Genomic DNA, 18,031 nt, shown 5'->3' on the forward strand with positions numbered 1-18,031 from the left:
TGTTTGAAGATCATTACCCTGTAGAGCTACCACTCAACAGAAAGAATGGCTTCACATGTGTCCAGGAGCCGGCCTAATTGCTCAGGCCAAGGTAACGCTACTTACTGTACTCAAAGGGCAGCATGTATAGCATGCAGCATGCAGTCTGAAGAGAATCAGCATGACAATATTACCCTCACACCCCCTGAACAGGCCTATTCAAATCACTGTCCTGACTGATTGAATCTCCTCATCAATAATTCATTAGGGCCACAGATCAGTGTCAAAGGTATTCAGGTTGACTTTCTTGTGATCTCTATCTAAGACACTGATAACAGTGATGAAACAGATCACGAAAGACTTTGTGCCCTTGGGATAATTTCACATTTTCCCTCACTCACAGCAAAGGCCACCCATTAGGGGGAGAGCTTTCTGGGGCTCAGCCAATGGAGGGGGGGGCAAGAAAATCATGGTCCATTGTGAAGTTAATCTGTGATAACCATATTTTACATTTAACCTGAATAATAACCACTATTATCGAAGCAAGAAATATAAAGTTTATTTATCAATTTATTGATGAAGTGCAGTAAAGCCCTTTTCTAATTCTAAACCTAGTTTCTTCAAACAGAATTACCTTTTTAGGCAATGTTAGCAGTGTAGATGGGCACATTGACTAAAGCATTTGGAAACTAATGTTAGACTTCAAAGCTAAGTAATGATGTGCAGAAACACCAGGAGAAAGAACATAAAACAATGTAAAGGGAAATATTATTAAAAATTGCATACTAAATGCATAAATTAGCAAAAAGGGTTAAAAGGGACAGAAATCATCAAAAATGAGTGGTAAAGGGGTTAAAGGGTGGCAAACATCAGATAAAAGGGGCAAAACATGAGATCAATCAGTGAATGTGGGTTAAGAAAGGAAAAAAGTGGCAAAATGGGTGGTAACAGAGGTAAAGCGTTGATAAGTGGCAAATATGGGCTAAAAGCAGCAAGAAACAGCGGCTTAAGTGAAAAGGAGCTAAAAAGTAGCAAAAAAAAGCCCAAAATGGGTGTAATGTGGAAACAAATGTGAGGTGTAAACAGTGAGGAAAAGGAGTTCAAAAGTAGCACAAATAAATAATTTGAACATGAAAACCCAATAATAACTTCAAATACTTTTCAGCTCCAAAATGAGGTAGCTGGTAGCCAGGATGCTAGCACCTATGCTACTGATCCGACATGCATACACTGGTATCATCAATAAATCCCAACTGGGGAGGGCCCCCTCACTGGGTCTGTCAGGGGCCCAGTCATGGACAGGCCTCCTCACAGCATATCATTTCTAGTTATCTCTGTTCTTCCAACTACTGTATCTTACAGTAATGGAATTACACTGAACTGTTTTCACTCCAGCTAAGGTCCTGAGAAATCTCTAAAATGTGAGGGATGAGTATGAGTCAGTCTCTGAACCCACAGGCTCAAAATGTCCAATGCATGACATGAGTTACAACTAATGGACCATTTGTAGAGAGCCTCTTGAGCGAACTACAACTTTGCCCCACAATTTAAGCCTCAGGATTTTATCTGCAGTACGCTAACTGTGTAAAATGGTGGCTTTTGTTTCAACCACATAAATGACGGATGTCGGTGTGTAAGGTTGGCATTCTGAATACCTCGACTGTTATCAGCGGTTTGATGTTTGACAGAGCCACAACTTTTCACCAGTACATGACATTACTCAGCATTTCCGTCATATGTTTTACACCGTCTTTGTTCAAATAACAGTGGAACTTATTCAAACTCATCATTCAACTAGCCTGAGATGTAACAATACAGTGTTTCTCACACGAATGATGGGTCACCCAGGTATATTTACAGACTCCTAAGTATATTTGCTTACCATTTTTGTGTCTTTTTTTGATAGTCTCACAGTCTGTAATAATGAGAGACATCCGCTGGTTTGTCCATCTTATAACCAGTTATGTTGCAACATGTCATATTAAACTGAAGCTTCTTATGCATGCTGCTTTCAAATTTTACTGTTTCTTGCTGATGCTGCCCTGCACTCATAGCTATGGATGATTGTTGTGATACACACTGTCACCAGCAATAACCCTCCACACATGTTGATCATGTTGTAATCATGGAATAGCAAGTGGAACATTTCAAAGTTTCGCCTAACATTTTTGAGTATATTTATAAAACTTGCTGCTGATGATAACACCAAAAGATACAAATAAAAACATAAAAATAAACCTCATGGATGCGGCAAGGTAGAACAGTCACTGTGTTTTTTAAGCCAGAGGAGCGCAGACATGTGGAAGAGAATAAAACCCCCAAAAACAGAGGTATTATTCATATAATCTAAAATATATAGGGGGTTCCACCATTACCTCCACCTTGATACAAATAAGAGACAATTCCCTTGTCAGTGTGACAAAAATATTGTAGTACTCTTAAGGGTCGTAAGCCAGAAGTGGGTCGTAGATCCGTTTTCAGAGGGTCAAGAATCTGCATCTGGGGAAGAATGGTTCAAGTAGTCTATGATGTACTTGGATCCAGTTATTTCATTTTACTCAGTTTTGCTGTGGTAAGTATATTTTGGCTTTTTCCTCAAGATCTTGACTCATTTATCTCCTTGTCTTGGGACAAAAAAGCTGGTTTCCCCATGTAAATAAATACATTTCTGAAGATCTTTGGAAAAGAACTAGAATTCACATGTTAGCATGTGAAATGGAAGACCAAAATATATTCATGCATATCCTGCAAGAGCTTTTGTACTGACTGGCTTTCTACAGGTGTGTTTTGCCCTGTCTCTTTGTTCAAACAGGTTTTGTTCCATTGAGGTCGAAACTGCAACACTTTCCCTTAAATATGTTTGAATGGCTGCAATTTTGGAGAAATTTGGGTTGAGAATTCTCATCAAAGAGTTGGGACTCAAGGCTAGACCTGTTGAGAAACGCCGGCCTAATGCTCTAAGCTCCAGTGTCTACAAGCTGCACTAATGCTATTTACCTGTTTTAATGCTTATCAGCTCTGTTAGAAACTGTGGCCCATAACGTCATTCAATTGGCCTGGAGGGACTTTTACAATATAATTTAATTAACTAAACAAACATTTTTATCAGTAAAATGAGCACATGTTAGTGCAGGTTCATTACCAGTTTTATTGTAGGGTAATCTCCACATCATATCAGTGATGGACTGCTTTACTAAGATATTATTACTACAGAGCCACTATGGACCAATATTGGATGTTGTAAATCAATATGTCAGGCTTTAAAGTGGCTGTTATTTCAAACTTAATTCATTCTGGTGCAATTATATCATTTAGCTTTGATAATGTTACTTTATACCTGGGTGATTATAAATGTGTTTCCCGCTTCTTTAAAGAGAAAGTTACTTTTGTCGTTAAATTTAGCTTATCTTGAACAAAGACTGTCTCTCATCTGAAGCTATCTTTTAAAGCTTAGTGTAAGCAGCCACATTCTCAACAAAGTAGTACACTGGTTCGCACTATAAATAATTTTTAAAAAAGACTGAAAAAAGGATAAGGCCTCATGTCACATACAGTATAAGAATTATCAAACAAATACTAGAATGATACTTAACTTTGGGCCTTGACAAAATGTACTTTAGCATTTCTTTCAACTTAAGGCCAAAAATAAAAAATAATGGTATTAATGATGTGAGTTCAGGCCATCCAGATCGGTTGAGAAATGTCATTAGAATTAAGCTCAATAGTACCCTTTGTTTATCTTGTAGCTGTAAAGTGATGACACTCTAATACTGTATTGTAAATGAACCTAATATATACTTTTGTAGAGCTCAGTGCAGTGTAACAGTCAAGAGCTGTTGACTTTTCTGAGTCAGCCTGACATATGTGGACTCATGTCATTTGACCTTGTGTCATATCAACCGCAGCAGATGTGCCATCCTGTCTATAACTTTTCAGATTTAATCTTTTTCTAGTTGTGGTTTGAAGCTCTCAGAGGACAGGACTGAATTAAAATGAGACTGTTCAAACACGATTAAAAAATGATTAATGTGTTAACGATTTATTGAGGTTCATAATAAGTGCATTGGTTTTTTTTAATAGTATGAAGCACATGCTTTATTGTGTCTCTCAGTAAACTTTGGTTAAACCACTACAACAACTCCCAGCCACAGTAATGTAAAATAAATATACCACTGCTCTTTATCACCTCATTTCCCCTTTAAAAGTCGAACACAGCTCAGTGGGCAACACCTTGTGTTATCAAAAATTTTGCTTTTGTACCATTTCCTTATTTTACTTTACAGTCCATGACAAAATCCTTTTTCTGTGTTTAATATCATAATTTTCAATCCACCCAAAGTTCCCTTTTTCTTTTCAGATAAAACAGTACAAACCCAATTTCAAAATTAAAAAAATGGTTTAGTTTCAAAATGCGTCAAAAAGGAGAGTTATCGAAATAGAAAATATAAATATTTTGATAGCCCTAATATAAGAATTTATCATAAAAGGTTATAGTCATTACCGATGTATAAATCTTTATCAAAAATTATCACTGATTGGCTCCAGTGTAGCTCAGTGGGTAGAGCAGGCGCTCATATACAGAGGCTGTAGTCCTCAACACACTGGTCATGGGATTGATTCCGGGTCTCTGCGCTGTTTGATGCATGTCTTCCCCTTGCTCTCTCTTTCCTGTCCCTCTCCAACGATGCTATCCAAATAAAGGCAAAAAATCCCCAATAATAATCTTTTTTAAAAAGCATTCATTTGTTTATCCTTATCAAGATGCGAGTTCATGACAGATATTTTATTATTTCTAGAATTCTTATGATATACATACTCATTTTGGAGTATTTTAAATATAGCCCAAATACACTCAGGGGACTGATGACCTAGTGCAGGCATATTCAATTAGAAGCCCAGGGGCCACATGCAGCCCAGAACGAACCCCCAAGTGGCCCAGGCAATGGTCATGCCAAAGATGTAGAGGGCAACCTGTTTCGCAAACTATCATAAATTCCTACAGTATTTCGGACCATAAATGCAACCCTCTGCTTAGCTTAGCAACAGTCTAGCTACAATGCACTGTGTTGTTTTGAGGCGTGGCGATGCTGACAGAAGTAGTCCCAAAAACCTAGTATAAAACATATCCTTTTCAACTGTAGCTACAACTGTGCAAATTTAGATATTATTTGCTTCAAGATATGTCTGGGTAAGACCAAAATTATTATTTACAGAATATTATTTTATTTATTCATTCTATTTATTTTATTTTTATTCAAGTGAAAAAAACATTTCTACCACCTCAGGTTATGTTCAAATACTGCTGTTATTTTGTTTTTATGCACTTTTTCATGTGCTTTTGTCATGTTGCCAAATTTAAAAGGGAGACTGGGAATAAAAAGTGCATATCTTTCATCAAATTGATCTGTATTAGTTCCAAATTTGACATTATTAGCTGCTTAATGGGCACTGAACATCTCCGTCCCAGCTACATATCTTGACTTTAAAATTTGTCCAGGTTGAATTTGTAATTGAATAGCCCTGGCCTAGTGGTTGGGTCTGTAGGCCCCTTGTACAGAGGCTATTGTTCTTGAGGTAAACAGTTCAGATCTGCCCTGTGGCTCCTTTCTGGCATGGCATTCCCTACTCTCTCTTTCTCTCTCCCCAGTTTCAGACTTTATCATTACACTTTCTCTCTAAAGGCATGGAAGCCCAAAATAGCCATAAAAAACAATGAACAAAATAACATACATGTAACGTTTGATGTACAGCGCCTGTTATGCACAATATATGATAATACATATATTACACTATTCAACGTGATCATACTTTTAGCATATTTACACCCACATAACAAAAGCTATGTATGTTATGCTACGTACGTTACGCTACGTATGTTAAGCTACGTATGTTAAGCTACGTATGTTACGCTACGTACGTTACGCTACGTATGTTATGCTACGTATGTTGTGCTACATATGTTACGCTACGTTCACAGGCTATGTATGTTATGCTACGCACGTTATGCTATGTAGGTTACGCTACATACATTACTTATGCTACACTATGTAGTTATGTTACACTATGTACGTTACATTACTCTAAGTACCCAACATTACACTATGTACATTACGCAACGTATGCTAGGCTTTATGTGTTACACTACATATGTTATACTACCTATATAATGTTGTTGGTACATTTTGTTGCATATGTTATGTTGTGCACGTTATGTTACGCTCTTGTAATGAGGTTCATACGTTAATACGTTCATTACATTTATAAATCATGTTAATTTGTAATTCCATTATTATTTACACAAAAAAGCCTTAAGGTCAGCAAAGAAAGGTTAAGTTAGGGAAATGAATAAATGAACAGGAATCACCTGGTATATTCAACCACCTTCGTGATTCCTGAACTTCATGAAAATCCTCTTTATTTCTGTTGAACTGGTCTATGTTTTCATATGTTTTTATAGACAATTACATAGTTTCACTTCACAAGTAGAAAAGCCTCCTCATCTGTTGCCCTCATAGTTTTGAAATTACATTTTGTCCTTAAATTAAACACATTTCCCTCTACTTCTGACTATTTCCTGGTGGTAGATGTTTTTGCTTTAAATATAATTTGTGCTACCTGAAATTCCACTTTTTAACACATGTAGTTTAAAAACATGTAGTTTTAAAAAGTTTAATAACTTGTCCAACACCATCAAACATTAAGATAACACAGATTGTATCATTCTTAAACAGCATAGAAAAGTTCTGAATTATTGAAAATCATAACAGTGGTCTTTGACAGACATGGGAGAGTTTGAGTGACTCACAGTCAGCATTTTCTTACTGTCTCATGACTCATGTTCCTCTCGTTGTCTCATGTCCTATCAGTGAGATAAAGACATGCTTGATGGCTTTAAATCTCCACAGGACGTCTTTTACATGGAGTGTGAATGGGGAAAAATGAAGTGCTCCTTCTAAGTGATGGCAGCGTGTTTACATTCTCCAAATATTCCTGGACTCTGTACCAGGTTCCTGTCTGCTCAGTTTGGGTTTTTCCTCTGAAGCTGGTTCCCTCCATTTCTTTCATTTTTAACAAATGGCATCATGGATTTATAAACTTAACACAGAGGCACATCAGTAACATCTGGAGCCTGATCTCTGTTTACCACACCATCCCTGTGATGTATATTCAGAGTAAGAAAAAAAGAGAGAGGAGACAGTCTGAAAACTTCCTTTCTCCCTCCCCTGCTTGAGGCATCCTTTATTTTTATTGGACCTCTGAAATGGTCAGAGTCTGGTCATATGATCCTGTGGGCCAATGGGATGTGATGTTGGGAAAGCTGTGTGAGGAAAAGAGCTTTAACTTGCTAAAACACTGAGATCTCAACTAGTAAGCCTAAACATATGCTCTAATGAGATATATAAAGAAATAGTTTATAGTATTTCCTCCATATTTCTTTGTTTTTGTGTGTTTTGGTGTTTGTGTTGAGTCAAGTGCTGATGATGCACTTTCTAAAAGCTTAAAGTATGCCGCTATTATTAGAAATCATTTATTACCCATGTGCGTGGCCTACCTGTCTGCCTCTCTCAGCATTTCTGCCCTTTGAACTATCTTTATTTTTCCTCTGACACTCATAAATATGTTATCTGTTTTTGGTGTGATTACACTGCTCTTTGTGGAGCACACAAACATGCTGTTCAGCAAGATTTTTCGGGACACTCAAGAGGAGAAGTGAGATGTAGCGCAACTTAAGTGGAAGAGTTGGCAAAATGACGGGGGAAAAAATGTGTCACCCCTTCCTATCCACCACTACCTGAGAAAGAAGGAGAGGGAGGGAGAGAGAGAGAGAGAGAGCCCAGCATTCGGCCAGTGGTGCTGTTGCAACAGGAAACAGGGGCCGTGACTAACATGACATGATGTGGAAAACAAGCGACTCACTCAACCATGACACGTCTCATGGACGGTGTCAGAGGGTACAAACCAGCAGCCATGTGTTTCACCTTTAGGGTAGACTTCAGTCATTAAGAATGATCAGATTGATGGCCAGTTAATGAACCAGTTCAGAGATTAAGAAAAATAAGGACATTTCTTTATATTTTGGGATGGATGTGTCTTAAAGACTGCAAGAATAGGAAAAGTGAAATGAATGAACCGGAGACTGTATAAAACATGGACATGATCTCAGTGATATCACCCATTTGTTTCTCAAGAAGCATTATGAAGCCCAATAATGGCAGTTACCATATTGGAAATGCTTTATTCTTCCATCAACCTAAAAACTTGTCAAGAAGTGGAGATGAGGTGTGCATTAAACCTCCTGGCAAAAAGCTACAGTGCATCCACTTTTTAGGCCGTGTCTACACAAAAACAATCCAGTGGAATAGTTTTAAAAGTCTGCTTTCAGACAACAAGGTTTTAATGACAACCCCTGCGCACATTATGGGCAAAAACATTTAAAAATGTTGTAGTACTCCTGCCAGGTCAGTAGTTGGCAGTATGGCTTTGTGGTTACATTTCCTTCTTCAGAGCAGCAAGGCGCAAACATGACATATAAACATTTATGTGGGCATACAGTATGTTCTCAAGTGATCCTAAACTATAATGAGAGTACATTTAAAAAAAATATTTACATGGGAGTATGCAGCACAAACAGAACTTGCAGATCAGCCATTGTTGTTGTTGTCCTACTTATGCATGGATGTTGTCTGTAACTGTAATTTGCCAGAGTCCATGTCTGTCATCAGGCAAGTCTATCTTGTTAGGCTCCAATCTACAACACGGCAGATGGATGTGTTTCACACATGTGTTTCACACATCCATCTGGGAAAGCTTCAATAGGAAACATTTGAGAAAAGGCAGAGGCTTTGAAAAAAACTCAAAGTGTGATTGGATGAACGTTCTGTCTGTCACATCTCTATGGGCCAATAAGAGCAACAAAACACGTGCGCAGCTGCTATCGAGCTGCATGTACTGCCCCTTGTCGCTGATTGGTCCTGTCACTTTCTAACAGGGCCCAAACAGTTCAGATTGGAGCTTAACAAGATGGTTTTGCCAATGAAAAACAAGGAAACGGGCATATCCATCTGCTTTGCAAGGTTACAACATCTGTGCTTGACCCAAAAATGGTTCAGACCAATCAGCATTAATGTAAGAGAATGAGGCGTTAGCTACAGGCGGGGTTTAGCTGTACTGGAAGCTGATAGCAATGGCTGCCACTGGTGTAACAATTAGATTGAATGTAGCCGTAGTATGGCAGAAGTTTTATCAGAACTAGACATTTCTTGACAAAATAAAAAGCAAAGAACAGCACTGAAAGATTTTCATGACAGAAACAGTGTTTCTCTTCTGCCAACCTGCTTTGGCATGAGCTACAGGGGATTGTTGTAGTGTGAGTGTATATATACAAAGGCTGCTTGTGGAGCAATTAGCTTGGATGCATGTAAACATGAAAATAAAAGCCACCCTCAAATGTACATATAATGAAATTAAATATCAATACTAAATGTGTTTTTGTTTTTTTTACCACGTTGTGTAAAGTTTCTTTCTGCTGTAAAATTTGGCATTGGTATTGGACCTGTTTGGGATTCCATGGCTTTGAGCTAGCCTCAAGTGGACACTCAAGGAACTATACTTTTTTGCACTGCTGCATTCTCTTTAATTCTTAGCACCAGATTTTGCAGCTCACATGAGAGGGGTCTGGCTGTGGACTGTAAATCTTTGATGGCCACTCTCACAGACCGTTCATCTGAGACACTTTATATCTCAGAAAGGAAGGAAGCTAATTTGCCAGTACAACGTAATTCCAGTGTTAAATTTTTTTTTAATTCAACTTTATTTATAAACAAAGTCTGGCAGTAACATTAATGAAACTAGAAAAGCGCTCAGAGAGCGCGGACCTCCGCCATCAGCCCTATCCCCCAATAGTGAAGAATCCTTTAAACAATTCCTGGATCCAGACAGTGATCCGGATCAGTCCCAAAATCTAGTCATTTCTTCCTTGTGCCATTTCTGACATTTCCTGAAAATTTCATGAAAATCTGTCCATGACTTTTTGAGCTATGTTGCTAACAAAAAAAACAACAAGCCCACCCAATCACAAAACCTCCTTGGTGGAGGTAATAACCACATTGCTAACAGTACAGAATAAGAACCATTTCATCAATAAAATAGAAAGGAAAGGTCAGAGGTCTAATCTGGGATTAAATTGTGTATAGACTCGCTGTAGAAGTAGATGCAGGGACAATGGCTCCATTTAGCTATGTTAGCTGTAGCTAAAGGTAACATAGCTATATTAGCTACTTAGTTAATATTAAAGCCAATGCAGTTAAGTTAGCTTTAGCAACAGAGCTAAAGCTGACTTAGCCACATAGATAACGTATCTACACAGCTGCTTTGTGAGCTTAGCTTTAACTACGTAAGTAATGCAGCGCTGTTACCTCTATTTATGTTAGCTTTTGCAACATGAGCAAACGAAGATAAAGCTAACTCAGCTATGTAGATAACGTTGATAGCTGCTTTTTGAGCTTGGCTTTAGCTGTATAAGTTAAGTTAGTTTTTCCTGTAAGCAGACTGTTTACTTGGTTATTAAATGTTTTGTTGTGATGAGGTCAGGTTTTAACTATTTTACTTTTGGTATCCTAATCATCACCTTTACCCAACAGAAGTTTAATCCGATTTCATTTAAAAAGTTTTCTGTTCAGTGTCTCAGATTAACAGTCTGCAGCCAGACTGTTTTGGCTTCCATTTAACCTGATTTCAGTCAAATTTTTGCAAATTTCAACTAGTTTGAGTTAAGAGTCCACCAGTTAAGAGTTTCAGCTCTTTCCAAAAGTTTCCATTGAAACAACATAGATGTATGTCAACTCACATTTGTCTCTTACTGGTTACCATAGGCCAATATCTGGCCAAGCAATAGTAGTTCAGTCATTATTAAAGTCATTATTATAGTCATTCTTAAAATTCCATTTAGATCCCATAAAATAGCAAAAGTTCTGATAATTCATCCCACAGATTGGGTGTGGACAGATTCTGTGTTAAAGGGGACATACTGTATTATGCAAAAATTACTTTTTCAGGCTTTTCTAACAAAAATATGTGCCCCTGGCCTGATCACAATCCCCTAAAATACCAGAAAAATCCATTCCCTCCACCCCTCTTTTTCTCCACTATTCAGAAAATGCGTGCTGAAACAAGACGTTCTCAGATTTTGCCCTCATGACCTCATGTTGGGTGTAAGCACCCGCCCCCAGGCTTGGTTGGCCCTCCCCGCTTGGAAGAAAGTTCCACGCTCCTCTCCTGATCCTCTCAGCTGCCAGCTGAGATGCTGGATAGCTCAGTGGGCTACCCTGCTGTCATTGACCTTGGAGATTGATGGTTCAAACCCCAGGCAGGTCCTTAATTTTGGATAAAAGCGTCTGTAACATTGTAACATCAGGAGCGCCACATTCATTTTCTGAGAGGGGTGTGGTCAGGGGTGGAGTCAGACAGATCTGTATCATTTAAAGCCTCAGACACAGAAATATCTTGTTCTGAGAAAGGCTGGAACAGAAGGGTTTTTAGACATCCAAAAATTCTATACTAGAGTGTTTTTTTCAGCAACAAACTTCACAGGCATGTTTTGGGGACCTCTGAAACAATATAAACTTGTCTTAAAAGGGTAAAATATGTCCCCTTTAAATTGATTGCTTTCTTTATTATTGCATGACATGCATGGCCTACAGCCAGCTGTTCTAGGTCATTGTGCTAGTCTTTAATTTCTCATTTAACACATGGGTAGTCATTGAATAATAAAACAGAATCTTCACATGTTAAGTTAACATTTTATATTCTCTTACTTCTGTGAAGTGATCAGAGGAAAGAATCAACAACATATTGGATTTTTTATGTGATGCTAAAAGGCCAAAGTAGTTTTGTTTTTATAGTACTAGATGTAGAAGTTTCTTAACCTGACACACCAGATGGATTTGTTACACACATCCATCTGGAAAACCTTCGATACACAGCGTTTGAGAAAGGGCAGAGCCTTAACATCTTCATTTGGATTTTTAAAATCATCCTCATGAGGCACACCCATTTCCAGCCTGAGCTGCACATTTTAAAGATAGCTGATGAAGAGAGCACGTTACACATAGCTTTGGCGCTCTGGGCCAAAGGGGGAATCCTTCTTGGTTCCTGGCAGGGAGCAGCAGGGCGGGGATATGAGTCGAAGTGGAGCAGTTACAGGGTTTAGGCATTTACAGCTGCACTGGGCGGGAGGGGAGTTACTGTAGATTTGCAAGGGGACTCCAGAGATGGAGCATGTGGGGGCTCCCACACTGCTCGGCACATATGGACCAATCATGACTCATATCCCTCTGATGATACCTCTCCCTTGCCGCCTCTCTTTCACTCTCTCTTTCAGCCACTCCCTCGTCTCAGCAGCAGAAGTATTCATCTCTGAACTCTCTGAATTAAACTCTTGCAGCTGCTGTGAGTCCAGGGCGGCGCTGGTGGTGCAGAAAGGTTGAGGCCTCGTTGTTGGTCTGATTTCTCCTTCCTTTCTTGGGCCTCCCAAGCTCCCGGCATGCAGCCTGTGCTCTGTTTTATGCATTAGGAAAACCTGCAGCCTGGCTTCCAGAGAGAGGGAAACATCTCCTCTTCTCTTAATTACATGGTAGCAACATTCTTAATCACAGATGTCTTCCTGTATGCACAGCCTGGCCCGTAAAGCTGCAGCCTTTAAAGCACCTATAGACGGCCTGTGTCTCCAGATTTCAGAGGGAACCAAGTCACCGTTTTTGTTTTTCTTCAGGGTGTGGATTTTGCCATGAGTATCTTGAGTGAAATAACCTCATGTTGCTGTCTCTTGGTGTGTCTTGTGTTGCAGGATGCTGTTGGGGCTGAGTGAGTGGTTCTGGCAGGAGCGGCTGTGGTTTCCAAAGGGCCTGGGCTGGGCTGACCTGGAGGATCGGGATGGACGAGTATACGCTAAAGCCCGCGATTTATGGGTGGCACTGCCCATCGCTCTAGCATTCCTTATCATTCGTCAGATCTTTGAAAGGTCAGAGCATTATTCAACCCATTTCCATTAATGCTTGTTCTCATTAGCCTGGTATACATACATAGGTTCATTTAAAACTTTCTTTGTATGTATTTAAACTTTTTTCATTTCTGAATTTCTTTTCTTTCCCTTTTTGTCCATCATTTCACTACATTATTTTATATCATTTATGCTGCAGTCTAGATTTTAAAAATAAAGCCCTAATCTTGCAGTGTTGCTCAAAAAAGTGCAATGTTCTTGTTTCTAGCAGTTAATTTTTGGAAATCAGACAACCGTTACAGAGTCCACCTGTGCTTTATTACCAATGCCAAGAAGCTCCCGTCCTCATCAGAGTGTCTCAGGCCTACCTCCCATCCAGTCACAGAGAGAAAAAAATAAAATGCTGGCTAATGAGAGAATCAAGAAAGACATTAGAAATTAGTGACATTAAGTTATCTTTGTGTTGCAGGAGACAATTATCTGAAGATTTATTTGACTGAGTAAAACCTGGCAGGAGACAGGAAGAAGATTTCTCTCAGTATTACAACACGTATCGGTGCTCCTTAAAAAAAAATACATAAAAATAAATAGTGGACTTTAACTGAAAGGAACCATCAGAACACTACTGAAAGAGACAAAAAAAACTAAAGTGGGTGGTGGCAGTTTGCAGAACAAAATGCAAACTGGAAATATATGGACAGTGCTAAACAAGGTATCAGTTTTTGAAGCTCAATGATGGTGGTTGCTACATTGGAAATACTTTTGCATTTTATGACCCTTAATGCCTGTGTCCTACTGTTTTTTGCTCCAGCAAAGCCCACAGCCTTTGTTTCAGTGTGCTTCTCTGAGGTGTAGGTTGTTATAAAAGTTTACTTGTAGGTTTTTTGCAATCACGTGATCCTGAATGTCTGCTGGGGGTCAGAAAGTGGGCGACAGCCATAAGGAATGAATGAGAACAGAGGAAAGTTAGTAATTAACGGTTCTATGTGGATGTCCGTGCTTCATTGATCATCAGAAAAATTATACATACATTGAGTACAATCCCTTTATCTGAATGAGAGTGCCACAGGCTTTATGCTATAAAGGAGGTGGCTGGGGTGGTGGAGGTTAAGCTTTGCCAGCAGCAGCAGCTGCATGGAACATCAGCATTAATGCAAACTCTGATTAGTGAGATGTATGTTATATTTAAATGGACCGCTGTGTTGAGAGAAAGAGCTATGATTGCTGTGGGAGCTGGGAGGCGATAATTGGGATCAGCTGGCTGTCAGCTGATCACAGCTGGGCGTATGACTACCGTATCCTGCATGAACTACTCTTAGCTTCATTTATACAACCAAATGTATCTTTCCCAGCTAGTTTGATAGACATGTTTGTCTCCATGCAGTGACAATCATACATCGTAAAGATGTGGAGAACTGTGGAATGGTTTTGTAGTTTGTCTTCAATATCAGTATCTATTGTCTGTGCAAGTGTTGATTGTCACACCTCCTCTGTCTCTACACCACCCCTGCCACACATATATAGGCTACTTCATCCTACATTTGTGTTGTGTTATTAAGTGAGCATGTGGACAGCCTATGGGTCAAACCAGCACAGGAGGCATACAGCAGCCATCATGTGTATGAGTAGTTAACACATACACATGTGTTAATTACACATACACATGTGTAGTTAACAGCAAGTATATCTCTGGCGTAAGTCCCACTTTTTCTTGGTTTTCATTGGTCAGTGACATAAGAGAAATCATGGCTCTGTTCCAAATGTTGAACTTTTTCAGTGGAGAGCGCTGAGACTGTGGAAACAATAAACAACTGGGGGTTTGCGCTGAGGACACCGAGTTCCGAAAATGCTGGACTACATGGGTTTTGTATTGAAAATGAGCACTGCCACACAAAAAACTGCAGCTGTCGACACAGGTTCTCATACTTATGCATTAAATCTATGCTGTAACTACATAACAGAGGCGTACATGGCTGTGAACACATCATACACTTGCACTGGTGTGTCTAGCAATACTCCACCTAAATGCTAGATGGTTGTGCTATTACAGTGCTAGTTATTTCACCCATTCACCAGGTCAGTTCCACCACATTGTCTGCTTGTTTGTGTACAAAGACTGAAAACAAGTTGAAATGTTGCTGATAAATATCACAGCAGTGGATACTAATATTTCCTGTGATACTTTAAATCAGGGGTGTCAAACTCATTCAGGCTCGCGGACTCGGTTTGCTCCAATGAGACGTTCTGTGGGCCAGGCTATTTTTTTTCAGAAATATGTATGTATGTATGTATGTATATAAATATATATATATATATATATATATATATATATTTATATATATACAGTGCTTAACAAATTTATTAGACCACCTGTCATATTTGTCTCAAAGACCATCCAGCATCACGAAGTGCTTTAATGCGGACTCTTTCATTTTCAGTGAGCTCTCAATGTTTTACCATTTTAAACAGGAATGAGGGATTTCAAACTGAATTCACCCAAATTTGAACCGGCTCACTGGGCTTCTCTGAGAAATCAGAAATTAATCAAGCATAACATTCAATCACTAAAACTCATTTTTCTGTTCAGGAATGCAAGTAAATAACTATAATTTGACATATTAATTAAGAAATATTAATTTGATTTACTATTTTTTCAGTTTTTTTGTAAATCAGTACATTTGAAAATTCATGGATGACAATAATAATTATATTTTAGCATTAAAAATATAATTTGGGTTAAAAAGCTTCTATATTTTTAACCAGATAAAAAATATAGAAGCTTTTTAACCCAAATTATATTTTTAATGTATTAACAATATTAACCATTGCAGAAACATCAAAAATGATTTGGGTAATTACCAATGCTGTTAATTTAGGGCAGCTGTGGCATAAACCTTACTTTGGTTAGGGTTAGGGTGGTCTAATAAACTTGTTAAGCACTATACAAAAGGGTATATATTAGCTACTTTAGACAGGATTTATTGCAAGTAATGTAAACAGGTCAGGCAGTAATATGCTTTCCTTGTATCACATGGAATTTTTTTTCAGATTATTAACGTTTTTAAGACCCACTGATGCTAAATTTACAAGACTTGAATATTCATTATAGATATACATTCAGCATGACTGTTTATGGCTTTAAAATGGCAACGTGTCCACAAAATCTGATCTGATCCTTATTTCACCTAGCCTTGGCTCAGTTGACAGAGTCCAAAGAGGAGAACGAGTGAGAGAAAGAGGATAGAGACGGGAGAGAGAGAGAGATGGGAGGATCCTGTGGAGATGTATCTCTGACCATTGCTCTATCATACAGCTCACAGAGCTACATGTTCTATTAATAAGAACATATTTGTGCCCCAGCAGTCGTTTTTCTGCTTGTCCATTCTCCATGAATCCCCCTGACTTCTGTGCACACGTCATGAATGGATATTTGTGTTTAATGGTGATGCCTTTTAGCACTGCTCCAAGACTAAACATGCTGACCTCTCATGTCATAGGAAAGCCTCTATCCAGATTAGGATTAAATATTCAGTTATAAAGAATCTGTTTAATCATTATGAGAGGATTTTTTTAACCTGACATGGCAGATGGATTTGTTTCACACATCCATCTGGGAAAGCTTCAATAGGAAACGTTTGAGAAAAGGCAGAGGCTTTGAAAAAAAAAAACTCGGAGTGTGATTGGATGAACGTTCTGTCTGTCACATCTCTACGGGCCAATAAGAGCAACAAAACACATGACATAGTCGCTATCGAGCTGCGCATGTGCAGCTACTGAGGATTAACGCGAAACATGGTGACTATAGACATGTAAGTACTCGACTTTTGTCATTTTTGAAAAGAAAACAACTCACTGCTGTTCGTTGTTCTTCTTTTAACGAAGAAATGTTGTCAAGTTCTGATAAAAGTGGTGCTTTAGCAGCATCCACGCTAATCTCCTCCTCCAAAACTGCACCAGCTCTTGCTGCTGCTTGTTTACGTCACAACCCTGCTGCACCTGAAAGTACTGCCCCTCGTAGCTGATTGGTCCTGTCACTTTATTTCCTGTCACTGAACCAAACGGTTCAGATGGGAGCTTAAATAGGTGGATCCGCCAGTGAACAACAAGGAAACGAGCGTATCGATCTGCTTTGCAAGGTTAGGATTTTTTACCATTTTTCGAGGCCTGGACTAAGATATGCTACAGGATTTATAAACGATGTCCCGCTTTAACATAAGTGATCAAGACCATAATTTCACTTCTTGTTGACCTAAAATTAAATTGTATGTACATAAATTTGGTTGATATTAGTTTTGCATCACACATTTTCATAATGAGGGGGTTAAATCAGGCTAGAGATTGAACTGAGTCACTCGGCAGAACAGATACGATGCCTGCGCTTGTGGCTGATGGACAGTTACTCAGGGAAAGTATTCGCTATCCTGAGAGCAGCCTCAATCCCCCACAGGGATAGATGTTTGATTTAACTCTGCTGTGCGTCTTTTTTACAATGTTCCTACCAGCTCTAAAGAGGGTGCAATGTGCTTTATTTAACTCAATTATTGCATCTTAATATGATCTTTCTTTTCTATTTTATAGATAGATCATAAAAAATTAGTGAAAATTTGTATTTCAAACACCTTAGTTAGTAAATATTGAAAATTAATATACATTTTTTGAATGTCCATCTTTTTTCCTAAATGTCTTGTGGGCCATATGACACCTGCTGGTGGGCCAGGAGTGGCCCACGGGCCATAAGTTTGACACCCCTGCTTTAAATGCATGAAATAAGATGCTACTCAGTTGACCAATCACAGGTTGTGCAAGCCAGGCTGTAAACAGGGGCTGTGTCCGAAATCACTCCCTATTCACTATGTAGTGCACTATATAGTGAACACGCCATTTTGTAGTGGTGTCCGAATTCTGAGTGAGCATTGTTATTCACTATATAGTGCACGAGCTCTTGCTGCTAAGCTATTAATTGTGAGAGGGTGATGACGTCATCGCCCGCGGCCGTAGTAGTTTCCGAAATCATTTTCGTGTTTTGCAGTTGAGTCCACTATATAGTCCACTATA

General features: G+C 38.8%; 1 protein-coding gene across 1 annotated transcript in view; it reads left to right on the plus strand.

Moving 5' to 3' along the window:
- The window catches only part of cers2b (ceramide synthase 2b), a 38,693-nt gene that overhangs the window by 1,747 nt on the left and 18,915 nt on the right, over window positions 1–18,031 (plus strand). Inside the window, exon 2 of the mRNA XM_041794344.1 lies at window positions 12,824–12,997. Coding sequence (XP_041650278.1) covers window positions 12,825–12,997 — 173 coding nt within the window. The 5' untranslated portion in view covers window position 12,824. The remainder of the gene's footprint in view (window positions 1–12,823; window positions 12,998–18,031) is intronic.

This window comes from Cheilinus undulatus, linkage group 8 (genome assembly GCF_018320785.1).
Source record: "Cheilinus undulatus linkage group 8, ASM1832078v1, whole genome shotgun sequence".
NCBI classification, from domain to species: Eukaryota; Metazoa; Chordata; class Actinopteri; order Labriformes; family Labridae; genus Cheilinus; species Cheilinus undulatus.